The sequence below is a fragment of the Motacilla alba genome, chromosome 5 (genome assembly GCF_015832195.1).
Source record: "Motacilla alba alba isolate MOTALB_02 chromosome 5, Motacilla_alba_V1.0_pri, whole genome shotgun sequence".
In the NCBI taxonomy this organism is placed as follows: domain Eukaryota; kingdom Metazoa; phylum Chordata; class Aves; order Passeriformes; family Motacillidae; genus Motacilla; species Motacilla alba.
Genome location: NC_052020.1, coordinates 7,661,435 through 7,687,560, shown reverse-complemented (window position 1 = coordinate 7,687,560; position 26,126 = coordinate 7,661,435). Strand labels below are relative to the sequence as shown.

Sequence of the window (26,126 nt, the reverse complement as noted above, 5' to 3'; positions counted from 1 at the left end):
TGTATGATTACCTTTTATTGAGAAAGGCAAAATATTGCCATGCTTGGAGATGCTAAAAATACTTAACTGCAGAATGTGTCTTCATTTTTTTTACCAAAAGCAAACTCTGGAGGAGTCTCCATGTGACCATCTGTTGTGTTGTGTTCCATGTAAATGATCCAAGACCCCTCTTTTCCCCTTTTCCCCATTCTCTCCATACTCAGGCACGGCTGTCCAGCTGACATGCCTCAGGTGTTGCCACAGGCTGTCCAGTTTCTCTGGGAAAAGTGCACTCCCTGAGGTAGCTAGCAGCCAATCTCTTTGTTCTTCCTCTAGAAAAAAAGTTCAGAAGTTACAAAAAGGAACAAATAAGCAAAGTGAATTGTAAAGGTCACCACCAGCTCTTTCCTTAAAGTAAGAAAGGCTTGAGTGTGATTCAGACACAGTTAGTTGTCGTGGGTGAAGTTACAAGAGGCAGTGGGGATTTGTGTAATCTGAACTTAAATCATGTTGTTTTGAGATGTTAACACCATTCAGTTTGTCTGGGAGATAAAATAACCTGTGAGTGGGACTCGTGGGCACTTCAGGCCTGCAGGAATGGATTCATGTTTGGAGTTACGATGGTTGGGTGCTGTGTGGCATCATCTCCTGCTTTTGCATTTCAAAACAGGCTACTCAGCATTATCTTCTGGCTATATCCAAGTTCTTGCTCCTTATAGAAATATAGAATCGGTGCCTGTAGGACAGACTTAGCATCTTCTTCCACTGCCATTTGGAAGGAGCATTCCTGGCATGCAGTTGGCAATCCCATCTCCATCAGAGTATGTTATTGGCATGGACTATTGCTAGACTGCTGTTTCCAAAGGTTTTATTGTAGTTAACCCACAGAGTTTGGAATGGAGCCACCAAATGTATTAGGTAAAATAATCACAGTGTCTTATTCACCGATGCATTTTATCCTAAGGGCTTTCCAAAAGGATTTCCAGCCATTTGGTTTAGCAGTTGAAGCAACACTATATTATTAAGTGTTTGCAGAACTGAGTCCCTGAAAGTTTCTGCTGTGAAATAGTGGGAAGTGTCTGTCTGCTGTGAGTAGGAAGACTTTCTCTCTGAAAGTGTTCTGGGAAGAAGCTGCTAACGTGGTGGGTTTTGGCTTTTCCGTGAGGTAAGGCTGCCTGGCAAGGTGGAAGATTTCACTCCACAGTAGCACAGACCCGTAAACCCTTGAGCAGAATTCTCTGCACAGCCCGATGTTTCCTGTGGCACCAAGGAAAACAAAACCTAGCAAACAGCACACGTTCTCAGCCTTTTTCTAGGAGAGTTCAGCTGGAGAAGATTGCATTGCGTGGATTTTTGATTTAGCATATTATTGGAGGGGATGAAGAAAATTAAGTCAGTTTTGTTGCTGGCTGTGTCTTATCTGATTCATCTGATGCTGCAACCTGGCTTTCTCTGCCTTCAGTAAATACTCCTTTGGAACCGCTGCTCGCCCATGTAGCAGTAATAAGGATTATGTAATAACTGCCTTTTGATGGCTCTTTCCAGCTTGAGCTAGATTTTCCTGAAGAATGAGTCTGTAATTGTAAATGTGTGTGTGTATCACACTTGGCTTTTTCTGCTCTGTTTTAATTATTAAAACACGAGTGTAGGAAAACGCATCTTGCTTGAGGATAACTTGCTGGGTGGCGTTTCAGCAGAGAAGCAGGAAGAAGATGGAAGGCTTTTTCCTCTACTTTTAGAATAGATAGAAACATAACATTTCCCAATAGAGGCAGTGACCATGGAGGAGGCTCAATACAGCCCGAACAAAGTAGGGTAACTTAAAAATCTGAGTTACTTCTCCTTGCAAGAAATAGGAGGAAATAAAAGAACGTCGTGAAGCAGCGAAGTTGTGCCTGGGATGGATTTGCCTTCGTGTTCCTTTTTAGGCTTCCTGACATGTTTCCTTGTAACTCTGCTCGACTTGCTGGTGTATTCAGTTCAACACTTCCCGTCAAGCTGGTTCTTGCATAACAACGACTCCTTTTGTCCTAGGAGTTAAGTTTGCATTTCAGAGTCTAGGGAGGAGATGATTTAGAAGTGATTTGCTCCCATGTTGTGAGGAAAGGACTTACATTTTTTATCTTGGTGTCCACGCAGGCTTAGTTTAATCTGGAGGTATTCAGTCATGGCTAATTCATGAATAAGAGTGGTTAGATTCTAAGAACGCAGTTGTGTGTGTTCGTGAAAGGACAGTGGGGAATAAAACACAGGTTCTGCCTTTTAAATCTTAGTAGGGAAGACTGGAAAATGAACAAAGATGCCTGCAGGCATTTTAGGTGTTGTCCAGTCCTGCTAAGACAGCGCTGCAGGACCTAAAAGAGACAGAAAAGAGGTCATTCAGAGTGATTGTCTTCCTCATATTCTGACTGGAATTTGCTCAGCCCTGGCACAGCTTCATGGCTACTGAATGTATTCCAGAAGACCCATGGGGGCTGTCAAATCTCTTGCAAGCAAACCCAGCATTTTAGCAAGGAAAATGTGCCAGCCCTCTTATGCTTGCAGCATACATTTTTTTTTTTTTTATAAAGTCCAGCTGTATTTGGCTGCACGTTGTTGCGTGTTTGCTTGTTTTTAAAATATTAATTGCTGAAAAGTATTTAGGGTAAAATCTCAGTTCCTTTGAAGTGGATGAAATCCCACTGATTTCACTGGGGTGAAAGTGTGTTCCTCACACTTGAGACAGTTCCAAACTCTTCCTATATAATGTATTCTACTGAATATGATTATTTTTAATTAACATTTCCTCTTCCTGTTTAATTAACATTTTTAGTACAGCACTATTCTTTTAAGTTGTACAGAACTGCACAGCGCATTGCCACGAATAACTTGGGTTATGCAAAGCCTTTGCTGCTAAGAGTTAACTTGCTGCAGCTGAAAAGAAGACGCTGTATTTTCTGAGGGCAAGCTTGATGAGAGTTTCGGGAGGCAAAAGCAGTGCTTGGGAGGCTGTGGTTGTAAATTTTCTTCCCGAGTGTGGGATATTGTTGCATTTCCTACAGCAATTTCCCTTTGTCTTCACCCAGCTGGGACACTGACCTTGTCCCACCTATTGTGGGATGCTTCCCATGAGCCTGAGGCTTCCAAGGGTGTGAAGAACGGTGGAGCTTGAAAACCTAGGCTTTGATTACTATTAAAAACAGCCTGAGTAGCAGTGTGAGGGGGTCCTCACAGGGAAGCCTGGGATTGCTCGGAGGGTTACGTAAGCGGCGCTGTCGCTTGGGAAAGCGGGAATACTTTGCCCTCAATATTGAGGCGAAGCGCTCGTGGCGAGCCTTTGTTTGAACAGTGCTGAAATGATCCAGGGAATGCTGAGGAGCCTCACAGAAATATTGGCCTTCTCCCCACAATTTATATTTTCAGATGCTAAAACTAGTTGTTGAGCAAATGTAAGGTGCCTATTTTAGGATGCTGCATGTCAATATCTGACTACAGATGGCTCCGTGAATCATAGTTGGAAGAAGGGAAATGTTAGACACTAAGATATTGTTGCTAAGAGATTTTAGTACACAGTATGCTAACATGTGCTGGCAAATTTGGGAACAGTAGCAGCAGAATGCTCTTGGAGGAAAAAAAATTCAGTGGTGAAGAAACTGTCTTCAAAGGACTATTTAAAGGATAGTAACATTATTGTGCTTTGTTGTATCGAGACCTGACGAAGATGAAATTGTCTTTCAAGCAGATAATAGACAGAAAACATCCAAAAGGTAAAGCTAATCCTGCTCTCCAATGAAATAGAAAGTGGATATTGGAAACAAAAAGAAAAATAATTACTTTGGGGTTTGAAATGAATCAAGTGCCAAGATTAAAGGTGGTGCTTGCTGATATTTTGCCATCTACTGGACATCAGATCTATTAATATACACAGTTAGTTCCTTTCAAAATGCATAATATTGAGCTTGTATTACATTATATAATTAAAAATGTTAAGAGTTCTCTTCTGTCCAGGAAAGAAGCATGCAGGAAAATGCTGAATATGATTTTTTAACTTGTATTTCTTCATAACATTACTATGAAGTAATTTAGGAAAATTGTCAGCATTTTATTGTCCTGGTAGAGAATGTGGGTTATTTCTGAAATTAATATAAACCTTTGCTGACTATTATTTAAAGAAAATAAATTCACTTTTACTGCTTTTCTTTATTCTATCTTACCTTACATCAGTGAGTTTTGCCCAAATTTGAAAATGTTACACCTGAAAGGAAACTTCAAATGGATAAAATTAGTTTTATTTTATAAAATAAAACCTTTCAGTTCTGATCTATTTTCAACAAAAGCATTATTGTTTTATTAAATGTACAAAATACTGCACAACCATAAACTTCTTAAACTAGTGATTTGCTTCTGACAAATTTCTAAATAGATGTATTACATCTCAGCTTCAGAATTGATTATTTTTTAATGTAGTTTTGGAGTGTAAATGTGTGTCTCCATAAGGCAAGAATATGTATCTCCTTGAGGTCATGTTTTATGTCATTCATATTCTATGTATTCAGCAGCACTGTTAGATAAAGACAGGGAATTAGTGGTATTAATAGAATATTAATCAAGCATTTGGTTTTATTTTTTAATGAGGTGAACCAAGAAGCTTCTGCTACTTTTATTTTGCTGTGTCGTAGCCTCAAAGTCAAAAATCAACTGCAATCCATGGAACTACAAAATGTGGGGTGAAACTTTGCCCTTTGATTTTTGCGAAGTGGAATAAGGAATTCGTGATTGTCCAGCGTTAGGTTATAATGGCTGTGGCAATTGTGTAGGATTTTCCAGCTGGTTCAGAGAGAGACCCATTTGGAATTCTTAACATTGATGGGCAACGCCTGAGGTCTGCGTTGTCCTTGTGGTTTGAGCTCAGAACAATGTTTTCCACATTTTCACGTTTTGCTCAGGCGTTACAGGAGAATGCCTTTCCTAAGGACTCCGAGTTCCAGGTACTTGTGGTGCTCTTTGAATCAATAAACATCTCTTCAAGTGCAGGCTCCTGGAACTGCATAAGGAACCAGCACTGGGTGATCGATACATTTCCATCCCACACCTATGGAAAAGAAATTCGGAACACAGATTGCTTCCTGCTTTTCCAAACTGATCTCCATCTGTCCCGCTGAGAGAGTTATAAAATCCACACACTACGTGAGAGCAGCTAATGCAGATCCATTTAGGATGGGTTTTGTTTGAGTCTGCTGGGTGTGCTGGGTGGTTTTGTGTCACCATTTATCAGGGATGGAGTCTCTCGCTGCTGTGTGCTACACAGGCACGCGTGGGAATGGGGTCTTGGCACTTAACAACCTAAATTTAACTTTCTGATGTCCCTGGGGATGACTGCTGTGGGCTTGATGGTGTGCTGGGACTAAATTCAAAGTGGCTTTAGACTCCAAGTACCTCTTGGCTTTGTTAGGAAAGCTTTTCATTCCAGAGGACACGGTAGAAAATAAACACGTTGAAGTTTAGCTATGTTACATTTCCAGTGCCCCACAGTAAACACCATTGGATTTTTGTATCAAATTAAAGAGGTGTCAATCTCCAAAAGCTGTGGTTATTGGAATGTGATTATATATTTTTAATACTAAGCAAACACATCCTGATTATGATATGTGGAACAGCATTTCTGAAAATCTTTTAATTAAGGAAGTGATCCCAATGCTTCCTTCTAAATTCCCTTGTGGTAATTTCTCACATGCCTCTGCTGATAGTCAATCCTGTTGTGTGATGCCTGTGACTGCTTGAGTGGTGTTTTTTCATTGTTAAAATAATATAATCCTTGATGGAATGAGAAATTTATGGTTTTGTGAGCCTGCGGTTGAAGTGGAAGGCAGTTTCTGGAGTCTGATGGTTACAGTCTCATTAACAGGGTTGTGTGACCTCTTTCTTGTGGTTCCCACTGAAGACAGAAAGCTGTAGGGAAGATTTACCTCAGTGTCCTGTCTGTCCACCTGCATTTGCACTGATGTAATTCACATTTTGTTCTGGGCTGGAGTTACCTCCTTTAATGTACAGCACCATGCCTGAGCTTGCTGCCAAGCCAAGCTTTCTGGAAAAGCCATCATTAGATAAACACTGCTGGCTGGCAGAGACAAGAGAAAGGTGAAACATCAGCCCTGAAGGAAAGAATAATGAAATGCACTTTCCTCAGGAAAGGGTAATTGCCTGGAAGAGAAGAGAAGGGGGAGAAAAAGCAGGTGGCAAGTGATGATGTTTTATGTGCTCACTGTGAATGGCAGCTCCAACCCTGCAGCTCCCTCTGCTCCCTCCAAAGGCTCTGCATTTCAGAGCTTTGTGTCTCTCAAATGTAAGCATGTGCAGCAGAAATGCAGAAGCCTGGACTGAGTGGAACATTAATGGACTAAGAGGCTCACTCCAGTCCCACACAGAAAGTTTGTCAAAGTTCATTGTCTTGATTTGAGAGGGGACAGCTTCAATTTCTGTCTTTTTTCTGTTGTTTCTCCTTGGGTGGAGCAGTTTGTTCCCTAGAGTGGTAATGTAATTTAGCTGTGGTGTTTGCCTTTCAGGGGCTAGCCCATAAAGCTCTAAAATTGTATTTGTTAACAGGCTACAAAATCATGCTCTAATTTAATATAATCTCTATCTGTGTTAATTTCAAGAGCAGGAAAGTACCAGTTGTGAAAGGTTAGTGCCAGGTAAAGTGTAAATACAATTTCTAGTTTCCCAAAAGGAACAAAAAACTGTATTAATCCCCATAAAAAATGTAAATACTTGAATGTAAGTAAATTGATATCTTTAGAACTGCATTTATGTGACTAAACAGAGAGATGGTGGTGAGTCAGTGCTACTTCTGTCTGATGCAGAGTCTGAAAACACTGTGAAACTCTGTCACACTGAAACCTGTAACAGGACATCTGGCCAGTTTCATTGTTTACACAAAGTAGTTTATTTGCCGTGATTTAAACTAAGTTTCTTTGGGGAACATGATTCAGAAAAAGCAGTACTTGATGCCTCAAATATTTAATTTCTGAATTTACTCCTGAAAGGCAACTTAAACAGTGCCTTTATCCAGAGGGATTGTTTCTGACTGCGAATATCAGAAAGCCAGGACTGAGAATGATCTGTCAGAAGAAAGAGCTCCAGTTGTGAAGGTGCCTTTATCCAGAAGGAGTATTTCTGACTGTGAATATCAGAAAACCAGGGATGAGGATGATCTGTCAGGAGCAAGAGCCCACTTGTGAAGGTGTCAGCGTGGAGGGTGTTGCTCCTTGCCCAGTGCTGGAGTAGAAGTGCTGGGATGCTCCCACCTCCTGCCTGCTCCCTCCCAGTCCCTGCCTCGCAGCTGCTTCATTCATCGAGGTTTGCACTCGGCTGAGCTGTCCCTTGGTTACCACCCGTAGCAACTGGCCAAGTGTCAATTAAACTCCTTCTCTTCCTCCCTTGGCTTGGCAGGAGAGCATCTGGCACTGCCTGCCGTGGCGAACAGCAAGGCCCTGGAACCTTGCATCGCTTGGAAGAAACATCTGTCTGTGAGACACTGGGGTGTCTGTGACAGCTCTGCTTCTCCCCAGGCACAGGAAATGCCTCTGGAAGCACAACCCTTCTGGTCAAGCTCCCTGTTACACACACTGAGCGACGGCCAGCTCCTGGCTCTGCTCCAGCAAGTTGTTCATCCCATGGCTTTGTGCTTCAGGGTGTCCCAGCTGGGACCTGTTTTGGGCACTCCATTAAGTTTTGTCCTGCTGGAGGCAGATCATTGTGGGAATAGGAGGAGCCACTGTCCAGCAGCATGCTTTTATTCTCTCTTTTTATTTTGTATCAGTTGCCTCCTACCAAGATCCATCTTCCTGCTTAGCTTTACTTTCTGCTTGCTTCCCTGTGGCAGACTTACCCAGGCCAGACATGTGTGTTATCAAAGGTAATTTGGTAATAATTAGGTCCCTGTGTCAACAGCCTTAGTGGGGTCAATTAAGCTTGGGAGGGAGCTGATAAGTGATTCACTTTGGTTACTGTCATTCATATAAAATTGCCTCTAATGCTGATTAAAAAAAACCCCAACAAGATAATTTCTGCTCTCTGTACAGTAGAATGTGGCAGGGCTCCCAACCAAATGTCTGCAGCAGACAAAAATCCTAGTTTGGGTTCAAAAGCACTGAATTACTGAGTCAGGCTTTTCTGCTGGGCTTTGATTGACACCATGCTGGGACCCTGCAGGTGAACTCTTTCTGATTCTGGATGCAAAATAAAGACACCCTTTAAAATCATGGCAAAGCACAAAGCAGGTTTTAGTTCAAATTGTGTGTGAGTGATGCTTTTATTTGGTACAAGATGCAGAACCAGGTTTTATCAGGTTTGCAGAGTAATGTGGCTGAGGAGACACCGACTTTTGATGTGAGATAAATGCCAAGAGGATGACATGAAAGGACATTTGCTGCAGGAATGTAAGAACCAGAATTATGGCAAGACTGCTGCATATGCAGTTTTAGAAAAGCTGCAATTTTTGAAGCTTCAGCATAACAGAGTTGGTAGATAGCCTCCAGTTGTAAAGTGCTACCTCCAGCCTTTCTTGGCGATTTCGTGTCTGTAAACACGCACGTGATGCATTTTGATGACTGGAATCCAGTTCCTACTGGAATTGGAAGCAAACTTTTGCTGCAGTTTTGCTGGCTGTGCTACTTTTTCACTGCCAAGAGGAGATGTCTTGTGATCAAAAGAAACCTCAAACAAAACCTTCTTTCCTGCCATAACCTCTTAATTTTAAATCTAGCACTTGTCTACGGAACATCCTGAAAAGCAAACTATGGCTATTTAAAACCACGTAAATTATGAAGCATGGAGAGAATCAAACTCTAGTATTTTCTGCCAAGGTGCTGCATTACTATTTATTTCTAAAGTACAAAGAAATTTAGTACAAATGTAGAGCTTTAGTTGGTCTCTGATTTAGGTACTTGATCAAGGAGAGAATTTCTACCACCTTCTCTTGGTTCCAGCTCTGGATCTTGTGAAGACCATTCACTTGTCCTAATGTATTCACATTTATATTTTCATGTGAACTCACTATAATTTTGGTTTAAGACCAAAATTATGTGGAAGAAGGGCTAAGGTTGCCATGCTTTGTGGTTTGTAACTGTACAAGTTGAATGAGTATAATTTTGTGTCTTTCAGATTTTGCTCTGACTTCATTTTCTCCCACACATTTTACCCATCAAATTCAAGGGAAGTGCATTGATGTTATGCCAAGAAATATTTGTACTTTTTAACTTTTCCTTGCTTTCCTTAGATCTTAACATATCTTTCCTTCATTTTTCTGTAAGGATTTTACATACTGTTTTTAGCGCATCGAAGTGAATTAAATTGAGAAAAATGGTTCCTTGAGCTTGCTGAATCTACTGCTTGGTTCAGAAGCAAATACGGGAACAATTCCCTGTCAAGCTGTCTCTTAGTTATCTGGAAATATCTTTTTATTTTTTTCCAAGTAATAAAATGGGTTTAGCACTTGAAGAGCATGTTTATACTTGAGGTTTAAAATCTGCTCGGTATCAAAAATTCTTTCATTTCAGTACCATGGCTGCTGTCTAGCAAGCTGCCTGTCACTGCTGAATTCCTCCCCTTGCTGGAATTTTACTGCTAATTGGGGGTAACATCAGAGAGAAGTATTACCGCTTGCTTACAATGAAGAGAAAACCTCAGAGCTGCACACGAATGTTGCTGTTATGAACCTGGAGCCAGCCAGGCTGCAAAATTAGAAGTTAAAGAGAAGATTAGTACAGCTCTGCTGTTGGTTTCCTAGTGCTGTTTGCCAGGGAGAATCATGAGCTGCGCTTCAGGGCTGCACAGAGGAGGCTGGGGGCCAGATTCTGTGGTGTCATCCATGCTGAGAAACTGTTTTACTCTGGAGGGGCTTCTGGAATAAAGGTTGGCTTACCATTGTTTAAAATAGTAATTTTCAGATGGATGGTTTTAGACGGTGTTGAGGTGTTAGTACATTAACCTGCTTGTGTCCAACCTCACTGATCACAGAATCCCAGAATGGTTTGAGTTGGGAAGGACCTTAAAGTCACCCAGATCCACTCCTTGCCATGGGCAGGGACACCTTCCACTATCCCAGGCCCCATCCAGCCTGTGAAACTGCCAGTGATGAGGGAGCCGCAGCTTGAGTGCAAAGTCTTTAATTTCAGGGATTTCCATATTAGTTTGTTTTGGTTACTGGTAAATAAAATTGCCCATTCAATTTCCTAGGCTGAGTGCAGAAACAAGATCTTTTGCTTGTTAAATTCCAAGATATTGCTGACATTAACTGTACTTCATACACTCCCAAAGACCATTTAAGTCTTCCTTTGCATCGTTCTTCATATGTGGAGAGGTACAAACCAGCACTTAATTTTTCTTGGTCATCAGCTCAGAAATTTGCATGGAGTTTTTAATAATTTCTCATGTCTGACTCTCTTGGATACAGTCCTACATCCAAGAGAATCCTATAGCAAGATTTTTTTTCCATTTTTTTTTAAGCTGTACCCTGTAGATGCAGAAGTTTCTATGAGAAAGGCCAGCCCAGCTTATGTCTTGCACATACATCAGGAAATCCACTAGAGAACAGGATGTGTCAGAGCTGCAAAATGGAGCCAGAAAAGGCAATTCCTTGATATTCAGGGCAAAAAGAGGAGAAGAAGAAAAATGGAGAGGCCAGCAATGGCAAAATTGAATTGCTTCCCTCACACCCGTTGGAGATGCTTTTCTTTTTATGTCTGTTGAAATGGGAATTCAGATCTGTGTTCAACAATCAGGAAATAAATGAAAAAGAAAATTGTTAATTTAGAACTCAATGTATTTAGACATTTTAAACTCTATACATATGCATAACCTTTGCCAGTCCCTCTCTTTCAGTGTGATTTTTGGTGCCTTAGTGGTACCCGAATACTGGTAACTCTCGGTCCTCGGCTCTCTCGTGTACTTTGCATTTCAGCTCCTGTTTTTATTGCTCAGGTAAGGAGTGAGGCAGGAGCAATTAAAGGGAGGTAATATCTTCGGTGTGTCTCTCCTGCAGCAGTCCCCACACACCAGTCCAGCTCCCAGAGCTTTGGGGATGCTGTGCTTAATGTTCACTGCTGCCTTGGACTGCCACCATGTGAAGAGCAGCAGCTCTTCCAGCAGCCTCCTGAGGCTGCCACCATCCCAGCATTCCTGGGAAATGGGCAGCTGGGGCACTGGCAGCGCTCTTACAAACAGATTAAGATCTCATTTCTTGCTGTTTCAGTGTTGTATCGGTGTTTCAGCTATGTATTGCAGAATGCAAGTAACACAGAACCGCTCCATTTAGTGAAATGAAAATATCTCTGCCTGATGTTTGTCAGTGATGTAACATTTTCCTTCTTAACAAGGGATGACAACATATTAATTGTGCCTATTTTACACCCCTTTAGGTGGCTATAATAGCGGGAAATTTTGAGCTTGCTGAATACATCAAGAATCACAGGGAAGCTGATATTGGTAAGCAAAATATTTACAGACTCTGAAAATAAGTTGTGCTTGTTTGTGCCAGGATTTTGCAAAGATGTTAAAGCTGATTCTATGTGAGATATAACCACAGGGCTGCTGACATTTCAGGGAGGTTTGAAAAGTAACTCTTCTAAAAAATGCAGATGGGGAAAAAGCTGAAATGTTTTCAAAAATATACTCTGTAGAGGAAAATGTGGTGAGTGGTAGGCGCTTTCTGAGCATAAATCAGTCAGTTTGTAATAAACTAAATACACATCCACTTCCCTGGAAGAGCCAAATTGGCTCTTGCAGGTTGTTTTGGCCTCACCTAAAGCAGCTCCCAAATAGGAATAATTGACCAAAAGATGAAAATGGAGAAAGATGCCTCTCTATAATTAAATGAATATATGGTAGAAGCCAACTCCCCATATCCAAGAAAGTATTCCCTCTCACTGAGTTCGGTGGGATTAAGGGCCTTAAGGTTCCCTGATAAAAAAAATGGAGGCTCTTTCAATATCTTTTTATGCAGAGAGATTTGCCATTAAAATAAAAGCCAGTTTGATACAAGTAATGTACCCATTTAACAAAATGGGTTAAAATGCTTTAATTCAACTTCATCAAAGTTCCAGAGAAATATCCTGAAGTTGAACAAAAAAGGCATTTCTTTTGCAGCGGGAGGCTCTGTGTAGTCGCCTGCACTGATTTAACTGAGCAAGGCAAATCTCTGACTTGAGCATTTCATTTATATGGGAAATTAGGCCAGCTGACATGAAATATAAAACTAAGGATGTGGATTAAGGACTACTTTCCCTTTCCCTTCCTTGTTGCATATGATCTGCAGGGATATGGTTGAAGGTTTTGTAATGTAAGTTCTTGTAGCACTTTCAGCTCTTGAAATGTGCACTGAGAAAACTGAGGGCAAAATGCCCCAAAGTCATAACTTCTGCATAAAAGTTCAGAGACAGTCTGGAAGAGTTTTTGTTTTTTTTTTCCCTGGGATAATGGGATAGTTCCTTTCCAAATAAGAATTCTTCATAAATCTGTATTTATTAATAATCTGTAAAGCAAGAATTAAAAATGAACTTGTTATTCTTATTAGGTTGAGCATCTTATTGTTGTTTATATTTACATATGGGTAATGTGGTTTGTTTTTTTTTTCTGATATGTAGGATTTGGTGATTTCTAGAAAAATTCTTTGTAAATACTTTCTATGGGAAGATTCTCCAAATGTTTCTGATGCCTCCATTTCTGCAACTGAAAAATATTTGTACTTCCATTATTCACTCGCCATTTTTGCACTACGGTGGATTGAGCATGACTGTTTAAATTAATAAATTTGTCTTACAGGATAAACATTACATTATGTTATTTCTTCCCACCTAATTTAATTGAGCTGGACATTTGTCCTTTAGGTTTTATTGTTTATGAAAAATGAAGTTGTTGAAATGTCTATTTTTGGAGTGTCTCCCAGTGAAGCAAAAAAAAAGAAGAGTAAATCAAAGAACCAAATCCTGAGCAGAAAACCTGAGAGCTGCTGTGATGATGAATGTGCAGAGTGATGTCAGCTTTTCAGCTTCAGCAAGTTGGCTTTTGCTTCTTGTGCTTGTCTAGTTACCCACTGTGTTCCTATAATTTTGGATGTATTCCAAAATTTATCACTTGAGTAATGCACCTCCTTAGAGGCAGTGAAGGGGGAAGGAATAGTGAAGAGCTTGGGAAGTATCCTCGGGAAGATGAGGACTATTCATACTATCAAGTCTCTTGAGAAACTTTTAATCACTCATCTCTCAGAAAGTGTATTTTTGTTTAGATTCTGAATTTTGATATCAAACTAGTTCATTAAAACTTGTTATTATTTTAGGTTCATTTAATAATCCCAATCTCTTTGTACTTTGTAATTATTTTAGACTCTATTTTAGAAATAGAAAATTCTGATTTACATCAAAGCCACTAAATCTTTGTCCTACAGATCGAATCCCATCAAGATTGTTCTTCCTCCTTCTTTTAATTTAGTTGTTAAGCACTTTTGCATCAGATAGATGTGAAAACAAGGCATATATAGAATTTGCTTCTTTGCAACAGTCATAAGACTTCTGGCTGTTCTGGAAAAAGAAGAAAAATATAAAAAATATTTTAGAGCCAAAAAAGGTGAGGATAATGTCCCATGGAGTAATGTGAATAAACATAAAAAGAAAAAGCCTGACAAGGGGTTCTTGTGGCTTTAGTCCAGTAAAACCCCCCCTGGCTGATTCCACCAGGAAAGTTCTTACTCTGGGCTGGGATGAGGCCATTTTGTAAGACTGAATCAAACAGAGAAGATAAAGGAATCCAAGGACAGAAAAAAAAAAGAGATGCCCATAAAGGATTAAAAACAAGATCCAGATTTCATTATATTTATCTTTTATGAGGGAATCCCTTTTGTTTTCATGGCAGATGTTTGAAAGGTGAATGGAAATTGCCGTATCATTTAAAAAGTAATCCTATTTGAAACAAATCACGATAGTATTTTTCATAAAGCAAGAAACCCTATTACCATAAGGTACTTAGAAACTTGTTTTACAAGCAGTATGAGATGCTTAGTGTGGCTTCTCAGATTATTTCAATTCATCATGCCCCCAAATTTATTTTTTTTTGACAGAAAATAACAGCACCAGAGTAGCTTATTTTAGTTATTGGATATTTTGGAAGTCTTTGGGACCCAGAAGTGTATCCCAGCCCAGTGACTATTGTTGCATCTTCTTTTCTGCTTTCAGGAAGACCTTACACTTACCCCTGATGTACAGCAGTTGCACACCATTAAAAATATTTCATAATAATAGTAATAGTGTCCCTTTTAAACTTTTTTTCTTTTAACTAACCATAGCACTTTTATATTTAACTTTATGCACTTATTTATTGCAAACTAAGAGAAAGTAATGGATTAAAAGATGTGATGAATAGAAAAGTTAATCCCTGATTGTTTTCATCCAGCCTGCAGCTGTCTGTGAGTAAATGAGCACAGCAGATTTAGGAAGCATTTGCTGTACAGAATTTACTATGGCTTCTATAGGATGGAGGTACAAAACCCAATCATATATGTAAGAATTTTGAAGCTTTCATTACATACAGATATGCAGATATTAAGTATGTTGCAAGCTGATAATCCTTTGACTTGGATAACCTATTTTTAAATCTCTCTTTTGCCTTGGTTCTTTGTGATGGGATGAATTTTCAGGCGGACTAAATGACATGGGTTGTTCTTCTTCAAGTGAACAAGGTTTGTTTTCTATTGTGCATCTTGTCCTTCAGCAGCTCTGGAGCCAGGAGTGATAGGATTCTTTTGTCTGTTTTTTTGTTTGCTTTAGGAAAATGAAGCACATTGAGCTGGTGTGTGAGTTTTTGGTAGTTGATTAGCAGACTAACTAATACTTGGATACTGTTGCTAGGCTTCAAGTCAGAGTTCCTGTATTCCTCTATAATTATGCAGAGAGATGTGTGTGTGTGATGGTTTGTCTGCGCTTTCACATGGGTGTTTTTATTTTGATAATTTTGAAAATCTGCTAATACAGTCTGTAGACACATTCCACATAGAAAAATTGCTTTGAAATGAAACATTTTTTGAGTATGAGTAAAAATGTGGGTTTTTAAACTGGCATTGTGACTGTAAATATAAGGAATGTAATTTTCTTGTGGAATAAGCAGAGCAGGTATTTCAGAACACGAGGATATTAGCTTGTTTGTGGTAGAATTGCTTTTCTAACTAATTTTCTTTAATTAGATGAGAGTGATTGAGGTCAGCAATCTTGGTTTTTCAGCTGCAAGTGTTGCTATTAAATGCTGGCCAGCCCAAGGAATATTCTGTTTGTTTACTTATTTATTTGGGTTTGGGGAATGGTTCAGTAATTTTGATTTTCATCAATCAAATGCCTGCAGAATACTCCTCAAGCTGAGGGAAATCAGATTGAGACAGATAACAGCAGAAAGAGGAAAAGGCAGCAAAGCAAAAGGAAAATCTACAAAACTGTCGGCAGTGTGCAGTGACTTGTTCTATTTTTAACCCTTGTTATTTAATAGAAGCAAAAGGGACAGAAACATCTATTGTAGCCCTGTGCAGTTGTCATTTGGGAGTAACATTACCTGTTTCAAATGTTAGTGAGCATTTAATGTGGAAAAAGAATGATATCTATGTAATCTGGATGGCAAAACCACTGAGGTGTGAATTTCCCACGTTTTAAATGCATATTATGCGGTAGAATATCATAATCCTGTGTTCCTTTTGCAATTTCTTTCAAATATCTGTGCTAAACGAATAATTACTTCTGTGTTCATAGAAAAACACCCCTTTGCATTAATGATGTTTAGGCTGGGTTACAAGCAAACAAATATTGGTTGGTATGAAATAAATCTGTTGCTATTATTTCTCTGTTTTCCTCTGAATGGTTGCAAGAAACAGAATTTCCTGTACTCAGTCTTGCTATGTGGCAGCAAACAAATTGGAAAACTGGGAATTGTGTGTTAATGTAATTACATACTGAAATGTAGGGCAGAGCTTGAAAAACTTACCATGCTTTTCCTTTTCCTTTGATCACAAGTTAGTTATTTCTGTGTGTGCATTGGTGCAAAACCATACAGTAATTTGCTCTATTTCAAAGTTTAAACTTCATTTTCAGAAGCTGGTGGCTCTTGGCCTTTGAACTTGGGTGTATTCTGTGCATATAACAAGGGCTGCAGGCTGAGGTGTGCAAATTCTGTGGTGAGACCATTTCTGAGGCTTGCTTGAAATTCTGAGGAGGAAGGCGAGGAGAGAGCTGGTGCCATGTGTAAGTGCTGCTTTGAGTACAGCTGATTGCAGGATGCTCTGGCCTGCTTTTGGAGACCAGCCTGCAGTGTGTCCTTGCCACCTGCCAGGTAGGCAACGCCTGCCACAGCTACTCCTCCTAGGCTTTATTTTACAGACTGAACCAGAAGAGCTTGGCACTTGAGCCAAAAATAACCCACTGGAGGGATCCCAGGCTGCTTCCAGTGCCCTTGAGCTACTTTTGGTCTCAGGCAGAACTCTGGGCTGAGCAGTGGCTGCGGGTCACGCTGGCACATCCCCTGCAGATGCCTGGGAGGGTGGCAGGGGAAAGGAAGGGGGGGATTGCTCTGTGTTTGAGCCTTGCCCCAATCTTTACTCTCAGATCCAAAGGGCTGGAAGCATTTCCAGGACCTGTAGCTCCTGCCTCCCCCAAATCTGGCTTTCAGCCAGCTGCCAGTCCACTGGCTGCTCCTCAGCAGAAATGTCTCTCACCTTCTCCACACCTTCCAGGCTGGGACCATTGTATCCAGCAGTTGGAATGTGCTGCTTTCAGCAGCATTCCTGTCATCAGAGCTGTTTCCTCAGAGTCGGGTCAGAAACCTTTCCCAAGCCCTTCAAGAGTTTTGGCTGCTCTAAGACACCATCCTTTCACTCGTAGTGGCTTTTTTCCCCTTGGTGTTTTTTTTAAAAATAGTGTTCACTGTCTTGACCTCTCTGAGGGACTGTACAGGGAAATAAAATAAGAGGCCATGTACAGAACTAGCACAAGTCATGGAATTAAAAAAGAAATAAAGCCATAAAACACAAGTAGAAAAAGTGATTTGAGGATGCCAGTGGCAGTGGCTCTGATGGGGACAAAAATAGAATGTACTTTTGTATATCAAACAAATTACCAAATGAATAAGGTTGATTTCTTGCTTTACAAAAACTAATTTAGTGGAATGTACTGTCCTCAAAATTCGAGTGGAGTCCATAAAAGGATAGTGCCATTGAACTCACTATGCAGCCAAGGGTCAAGTTGGGAGCAGACAGCAGTGCAAGTACCCCAAAGCCCTCAAATGCTGCAATTCTGAACTAATATTTCAGCCAAACTGGAACTTCCAATCATGGTTTTCAGTTAATCTCTGTGAGTGAAACTCACAATGTTGTTCAGCCTGGCAGCTGGATCCTTCTGATCCCAGTAGCTCCCCTTGGAAGCACTGGAAATGGTCAGCAGATGACCCATCCCTCAGGAATCTGAGGGATTCAGATTCAGCCTGGTGCCTGATCCTACACGAGGATGTCTTTGGGACACAAGAGAAGCTAGAATTAGTTAAGGAGTTGCATTTGGCTGAGGGGTTGTAAAAAGAAAATAGTACTTTTGAGTTTATCTCTGACCTGAAGTGTGTTCAGTCACCTCTGTTTCAGTTTTATAGATCACAGATGACAAAACAGGAAGAGGTTTATGTGATCATGCTGTCTGACCTTGTCATGGTGCACATTACAGCTTTTATATTAGCTAACTCCCATTTGAACTGGATTAGAACCAGGAAAAACATTTTGCCTTGCTAAAGACCTGCAATTCTGTAAATGGGATTTGGAAAACTGAGTCCTGGTCTTGTGATCTGGTGGGGCTGGATCCTTTTGTAGTTCTGGAGTTGATCACCCCTTCTTTGAACAGACATAAGTTGTTTCTGAAATCACTCTGGCTGCTGCAGCTGGACCCTGAGTGTGGCTGAGACTCTTCAACTGTGCTGTGTCAGTGCCACATTTTCTTTCCTGGGCAACTCAGAGCTGAAATATTGGAGAGGAAAAACTCTGAGGTTTAAATGAGATATAGGAAACCACCACGTTTATGGTGGGGTTTATTTCTACTGCAGTTTGATCAGCATTATCTGAGGCACCCTCTGCCAAACTCTTCTCAGGCTCCACTAAAATCGGTATCCCTAAATTTGCTGTCATTGTGCCTTTTTCAAGAGGCCGTGCCTATTGGAAATATGTGATCTGTGCATTTCAATCATGATATTGTGTCTATATCTATACATATAGCTATCTAGGTCTCCGTGTAACAAAACAGGAGGGTTTGGCTGGCCACACAAAAATTAGGATATTAGGAAACCAACGGTTGCTGAGATAAGGGATGCGTCAATGCACATCTGAGATATCAGGCTGCCCAGTAAAGGATGCTACAGAAGCAAAACTGTTTGAAGAGCCTCCCAGAGAGTTCTGGTGTTCCTCAAAAGTTAATGTGGTTTCTTTGAATCATTTTTCCGCATGAGCCTGAAGAGCTCTCTAAGATGGTGTCAAATGCAGGATTTCTAACAGCGGAGCAGAGGAGCCAGGTCAAAAATAGAGGTAGGACAAGTGGGGAAAGAGATGTGTGGAGGCTCCCAGGGCTCTCTATTCCTTCCATTTACAATGGTGAGAACACAGAAAAAAGAGATGAAAGCACATGAAATAAATGCTAGATTGAAAAAAAAAAAAAAAAAAAAAAGGGAAAATAGAGATTGTTAAAAATAGTCAGGAAAATCGTCAGGAATGATTCCTGAAGAAAATTCCTATGCTTCCCAAAGTAAATGCAGAGATTAATTAAAAAACCCTAGCAAACAGACCCCTCACCAAATACCCCAAAACCCACCCCAAAAAACTAAAAACTCCAAAAGAAAAAAGGGGAGAGAAGGGAAAATTAAACCCCATGAAACTCTGAGTGTAATGTAGGTCCTTATGCTGAGCACTTCATCACAATCCTCTTCATGCACCCAATAATTTCCTTTCTGTAATTAGGCTAAAAGTAGATCACGAAGGTAAGCGTGATGGCACAGGACTGGGTTTGTAACTTGTGAGTATGTGGATTTTTATGTGCCATCATTCCTTTATGGAAAAAAAAAATCAGTTCGATGTAACTCCCATGTGAGGAAGGCAGGAACATCCATGGAAAAATTTGGTGTGGATGAGGAAAGCCTTCCAAATATACATATAATTTTATTAATTTTCCAATTGTATGAAACAAACATTTGTATTTAAAAAAAAAACATTCCTATGAATATAAAACTAAATATTTGCATGATTTCAAGGCTACTATCTCACTTTTAGATTGGTTCAAATAAACTTGAAAAGGGTTAAGTTGGACTATTCAATTGCTAATATTGGACTATGTAATTGCTAATTCCTGTTTGCTTTTATTTACATTGACTCCCTTACTTGCAACTCCTCTTTCTATTATGCTGAATTTACATTGACATAGTTTTTAACAGCTCAACATACCAGTTTTCAGTCAACCTACATTATTTATAGGAATGAAGTTGATGCTATATTTTCTGTTCAATATACAATGGTTTGACAATTTAAGAAGCGAAGCTTCACTGAAGAAATTTGTTGTAATGCCTCATAAATACTCTGATTTTAATAACAAGATACTCCTGTCATAACTTTGTGAAAATTGATCTGGTAATATTCAGCCTCTTTAAAAGGAAATAGTATCATCCCTGAAGCCTGTTTGTTGTCAAATTATAGATGAGGCTTGATAAAGGGACAGGCTTTGGAGCGCAGGGCTTTGTAATGAGTGTAATATTTCACACTGTATTTCACACTGCTCACAATATCTCACGCTGCTGCTGTCACTCCATTTATATCTCAATCTCCTGGGCTGGCTCTGAGTCTTTCCTGTGGAGTTCAGGGTAAGATGCAGCTTTTGCAGTCAAGGTCTTGTCACACTGTGGAAGACAATTTCAGAGTAAACACTTCAAGTATTTGAATCAGGTCTGCTTAGGATCTTGGACGGAGATTCCAGGGAATCCAAACCTAATGATGCTACTTGAATCTTTTGTCTCTCCCTCTCCCTTTTAATGAGCTGGGTTTGGAGGTTTTTATTCCTCCTATTTTATTTCACTGCTGGATGCCTTGCCTGGCCTGGGATACCTTGTGATGCCCAACAAGGTTGTTCCCTTAGCAAATCTCCATTCTGTTTTGATTTTTTTTTTTTACTTTTCCGTTCTATACATCTTGATAATTTCAGCTCTTAAAGCCAAAAGCCTGTATTTTCTTCCATTTTCTAGGTGGTGTTGCTGAAGTAATTGCTCAGAATTGTTCATAAAAGACAGAATTATGATGCTACCTTGATTCAGAAAAAGTTGCAAAGTAAATATCAGCCAAGTGGCTCTAATTAAGTGAAAACCCTGCTGAATGAAAACAACAAAAGATTTATTGAATTGAAGATTTACAGCATTAAGACTGTATTATCTGTGTATATGTAGAGGTATCTCTGGTTTTTGTTATATACTTCTGCTGACTCCAGAAGTCCAGATTTTGTTCCTCCTCCTATGTGTTCTCATACCAGAAGCCCCATTACTTTAAAAACTTCCATTCTCTCTGCATAATCTTTCACATTATAGCATTTTCATCTTGGGAAACAGCCTCTTGCCATCTCTTTGGAACATCTGAGGTAGCAAAATTTAACATAAACTCTGTGATGCGTTTTCAGTTTTAAATGTGCCTCATCAAATCTGTAATTCAACACAGATCCCTTATTTATCCTGAAGAATTTATTTGTTGCTCCTGAAAAAATCCTTACAAGTGCAGGCTTGTTGGCTTGTCCTTTGAGTCCCTTTCCTTTCTTTTGGCTTCCCCCTCAGCCATGAGCACCCCTGGGATTGCAGGCATCAGGGGGTTTTTGTAATTTGCCCTCAGGGATTGTGACAGGCTAAAATTAATGTTTTCATGTGTGCTGGTTGTCTTCTTCCTGCATTTCCCACCTGTGGTCAGCCCAATCCCTCTGCTTGTCCAGATGTCTGGGGTCACACCTTGCAAGACACCGAAAGACAGAATTTTTTGTGTTAGTTGAAATTTGTCCTTCTTGTGAGGGCTAAGCTTTTTATTTTGGGTCAAAGCCTGGCTTATCTTGCCAGCTTCATTACCACTCTTGAGAATGCCAGGTGCTAAAGAGCTCTATTTTTGCTGTGCAGATCAAGTGTGTCTGGTTTCTTGTGGCCTATTTTTACATAATTCTTCGTTCCATGGCTTGGAAAAGCTGTGAAGGGAACGAAGAGATTGTAAATAGCTAGAGAAAACTGCTATGATATTATTACAGGAAAATAAAGGGGAAGATCTGTCTGTGAGATTGCATTTCTTAGAGGGCATGGAATTAAAATTAAAGGCGGGAAATGATGCATATAAAAACAAATAACATAACAAGTGGAATGGTACATTTTGTTAGCTATATTTCAGCAGTCAATTGACTGTTTCCAGATAATTCCATAAAAAATGCATTTGAATAAAGGATTCTCAAGTACTGGTGGCTCAGAAATGCCCCCCTCCTTATCCACAGGTGTTCCAGGGCAATTTTATTTAGCATTCAGTATTAAGCAGTTACCTGAAGAACGTGAGATGCTGAGGAGCCTGATGCCTCTTTCTCCCTGATCTACTCAAACGGGTTGTGCTTAAACCCTGCTAGGGGATCCCCTGTCTTAAAAATAAGCAGGAGGCAGGGATCTTGGAGGGAGGAAAGGAGATGCTCTGGTCCTTTGTGACCCACACAGGGACTCTGGCACTGACCTGGCAGCAGGGGCAAGCACTGCAATCCTGCACCATGGCACAGTTGATTTTCCTGGGGTGGAAACCCAAAAAGCAGCAAAGAACCATTTGCAATGACCTGCAGTGCAGCAAAAAGGCAAGAAAAAGTTCCTTGATCTGGGACCAAGAAAAGATTTGAGGGCGATACCAGAAGTTTTTTACACATGCTCAGAGGCAGCACCTTGGAGGCCACAGACTGGAAGCCCTGAACTTAGTTTTGGACTGTGTTTAATTTTTAATTCCAAAAACTTCCCAACAGGGAGGTTGTTGGTATAGCCTGACAGCCTCAACGTGGCATGAGGAATGCTTGGAATGAGGCCGTTGGTCTGCCCCAGCAACCCAGGATCAGTCTGTGATCAGCTGTAACATCAGAGCCTTTTATTCAGCACCTCGCACTCAAATATTGGATTTGTCTAACCACTAATTTCACCCCAAATAAAGATATTATAATTTTTTTCCAGCTGCTTGCATCTTGCCTGTTTTGGATCACTTTGCCATTTAATTGTGTTTTCTTTCCTGTTTCTTTCTTTTCTTGTCACCTTCCCTCGTTTTTCTCTCACTTCTGTCAGTGCCAGCGGTGTTCTGTATTGTACCTCTGTGCTCTCCCAGCCTTTGCTGGGTTATCCAGCTTCTGTTCCCCTGTCAGATACAACCCTTTCTGGCATCTGAGGAAGCTGCAATGATTTCTGCGTATGTTGATTTTTGCTCCCCTCAAGCAATTCTGTACAAAACTCTAAGATAGCTGGGATAAGGAAAATCATTCCCCCATCCTAAAAGAGAGCAAGGCTGAATTCCAGCCCTGTGCAGGTTAATCTCTGTCACCCTTTCAGACTGATCCAAAGCTTAAACTCCTTTTCTTTTGCAAACACTTCTTAGATTGGATCCAGGAACTTCCACATTTTGCAAGGTCTGTGACATTGAGATTGGAGTTTAGGAATTAAAAGTAGTTAAAAGTGATCCCAAGAGTCTGGTGACTTTATTCCTTTCCACTCTGTGTTTAGGATAGGATATTTTTGATCTTTTGATCCATTAGCATAGTGATATTTATTCAGACATCTTCATCAGCAACAGAGGAAAATTCTTATGTGTAAAGTTAACCAAGAGAAACAAACAAAAAAAAATTAGGAACTAATCTGATATTGTTTATTTCAATTAAATGAAAGCAAATTTCATTAACTAGATTGCTAATATAGGACATGCTTTAGGTTTTTAACACAGGACTGTGTTTTCCTTTTTGTCGCCTTTTTTGAGTGGGGGGGAGTAGGAGGAGGGGTCTTCATTGCTGCTTTGTCTGTGCATAGTGGGAGGACAGAAATTTTCTCATGATGGTGGGATGAGGTTTTCCCTTTCATCATCTTTCCTGACAAAATCTGAAGCTTGAAGCTGCTCTACCTCCAAAGCTGGTGGGGCTTTCTCTCCACATGCCTGCACCAAAGGATTTTTTGTGGTGTTTTTCTTTTAAGTAAGAGAAGATCTAGTTGAGTCGAAATCCCTGTGGGCTAAAACTGCTTCTCATCCTTCTGTGAAGTCCAGGCTCTTATCTTAAAAAGTACATTTCAAAGTTATGTACTGGCAGAAATTTTGTGCAGTTAAACATAATTTTTGTCGTGTCCAGAGATTTGGAGGGAACAGTGCTTGGGAAGAAATTTTTGGTCACATCATAGACTTAACAGATTTTGGGATTTGTTTGTTATTTTACTTTTATTTTCTTATTTCTGAAAAAAAAACCCCAAAACCCGCACTGTGGGATTATCCAAGTACAGTTTGTGTTTCTGTCCACCCATGGCTGTGTCCAAATCACCAGTTGCAGTTTGTTCCGTGCCAGCTGAGGAGAGAGAAAGTTCAAATGACAGGGGGAGTTTTTCTGGTGTCTGAACTCTGTTATGCAAGTGACAAATCGAGTTCTGCATTAAAGAAGTGTAAATCTGGATAAAAGCCACTGAAATTATTGCGGATTTAGGCTAGGGCCTTAGCTTAGGGTGTGTTTGGGTTTCCTCTTGGAGAAGAAAAACCACAAAATCTTTTCTTGTTTTTTTCCTGGCAGCTGCTGGACTGTGTCCTATGCCATCTGAAGGATAACTGTGCAGATTTAAAAAAATCTGCTTCTCTTCTGGTCTTCTGTTCAAGTGAAAAAAAATTGAGTTAACTGGGTGTAAGGATTTGTTTAGTACCCATTTATTTATATTTATTATTTGGTAACAGCATGTTCTTGACCCAGGAAGATGAACTCTAATGAACTTCTGATATCCAAATGTTGGTGCTGATCTGGAGCTGCAAGTAAATCGAAATGTAAAATTTGGGGATTATTTCTGCCATGGCTGCTTTCTGAAGGAGCAAGTTGCAATGACATAAGCTTTGTATCCAGTTTGCCTGTGTTACACCAGCATATGGCTCAGACACTTTGCTCCCATCCCCAACAAAATGGCTCCAATTTTAGAATGTCCTTTACTGCATCTCCACTTTTTTCTTTTTTTTTAATACTTCAGGGTTTTAAAAGTTCATTTTTATTTGCAGCATTTTAATAATTATGCTCAAGTCCATTAAGCTTTGCAGGAACTAGAAAGAAATAGGAAAACAATGAGTCATTAAGATACATAATGTGGAGGATTAAATTCCCCATTCTGGTTGAATTCTTCCCAAGCAATAAGGGAAGGTCAGGCAAGTATCATATCATGGTAAAGAAATCTCAGAATTCTAGCAAGTTTTTCTACTTTTTTTTTTTGGTCAGTACTCCTAAAATTTGACTTTGAGAATGCAAGGTCACCTCAGCTGGATGTCCTTAACAAATAGCTTTGGTGTGGTGTTAAATAACATTTTAGATTTATTTACTCCAGATGTGGCAAAATGAGAATGGGAGCCTTTTACAGTGATCAAATCCAGATCAGTCTTTTCTCATTAGATAAAGAATATTTTCTGCAAAGCTGAATATCTTTTAATTACATAAAACTGAACACACAGTGTCAAGATTTACATGTGTATAAAATAAAGCTACTAGGGCTACCTTTTTGTGCTGTTTTGTTTTCCCTGCAGACATGTTGCAAAAAATTGGTGTAATTAGCACTGGGTTCACATGAAGCTTGAAATCAAATTCAGATCTCCTTCTCCTGATACTCAAGTTTTTCTCTCTTTTACTGCATAAAATTCAGGTTAAGGTCATTTTAGTTGAAATGTGAAGAGAGTTCTGAAGTATTTGCAAAATACTTGGGTACATATTTCATCTCCTTTATTTCTGGGATGCCACTGCTTTGTATCTTGGGTCAGCAATTGAAGCAGAGAAGATTTTTAATTTTTCAACCTAAATGAATGATCAGTTTAATTTTAAGGATGTGTTTACAATGTGCCAGTGACATAATAAATAGCTTATTGCAAATGATTTTTTAGCCTTTCAGTTGATCTGAAATTTAGGGGCAGTTTTTGGCTAGGAAATACCTTCAGTCTGTGGAATGTTTATTATAACTCTGTAGTGAAAGCAACACCTCTGAAGGACCAATTTAGAGGTGACATTCCATGGGGATGTGCTTGGGCTTCCTGGGGAAAAGTGGAGATCTCTGTGGAAATCTTTTAAAAGGCCCTATGGCAGTTCTGGTCTGGATTACATGAACATTAAAAATGTCTTGGTTACTTTCCATAAAGAAGGGTCCAGCCCTGTTCTCTCTGTCCTGGGCTCCTGTTTTCCTTGGCTGAGTGGTGTCTGTTGCTGCAGAATCACTACAACACAGGGAATTTAACTCAAGATCCATGAAGGGAAATACAATTACACTCACCAAATTCTTGCTGGAGCAATTTTTCATCACGAATTCTGCATGTACAAACACATCTTTTCTCATTGTACCTGCAATGTCTGAAATTTAAGGTTGTTTTTTTCTTTAGGCCTTCTGATAGTCAAATGTATTTCTGAAAGGACTGAAAAAATATATAACCCTAATGGATATTTTTGTTACCTGGAGTGAGGCCTATTTAAATTTTTTATTCATTATTTTACTCTTTATAGTTTTATGGTTATGACCGGAAAGTTTTCTACTTTCTGTCATTTTGTAATTTCATGAAATCAGGACTAGAGTAGGCAATTCCATCCAATTCCATTGAACTGAAAACTTCTTTGCCATGGAAGATCTGTGGGGAGGAATGAAATGCAAACAAAACTGTAATGGTTTTCCTTAAAACCAGAGGGCTTAAAACGGTTGAATTCTGATGAAGAAAACATTAATGCATGGAGTTTACAACCACCTGAGTGTTTACAACCACTTAGATGATAATAAATTCAGGCACGTGGAAATACTTCATAATATAAGATTTATGTAGATTTCATGGAGAATTTATCCAGAGTAATTTGTATAAACTTGCAATGATTATGCATCTCTCTCCTGTTCAC

At 39.8% G+C, this 26,126-nt stretch overlaps 1 protein-coding gene across 10 annotated transcripts in view; it reads left to right on the top strand.

The window, feature by feature from the left end:
* SHANK2 (SH3 and multiple ankyrin repeat domains 2) overlaps positions 1 to 26,126 on the top strand; it is a 278,701-nt gene that overhangs the window by 51,134 nt on the left and 201,441 nt on the right. For 9 of the 10 annotated variants that reach the window (XM_038139490.1, XM_038139489.1, XM_038139488.1 and 6 more), the window contains one exon: positions 11,376 to 11,442. In XM_038139490.1, coding sequence (XP_037995418.1) covers positions 11,376 to 11,442 — 67 coding nt within the window. Of the gene's footprint in view, positions 1 to 11,375; positions 11,443 to 12,881; positions 14,687 to 26,126 lie in introns of those variants that run through there. The other variant, XM_038139493.1, reaches the window with a different exon arrangement.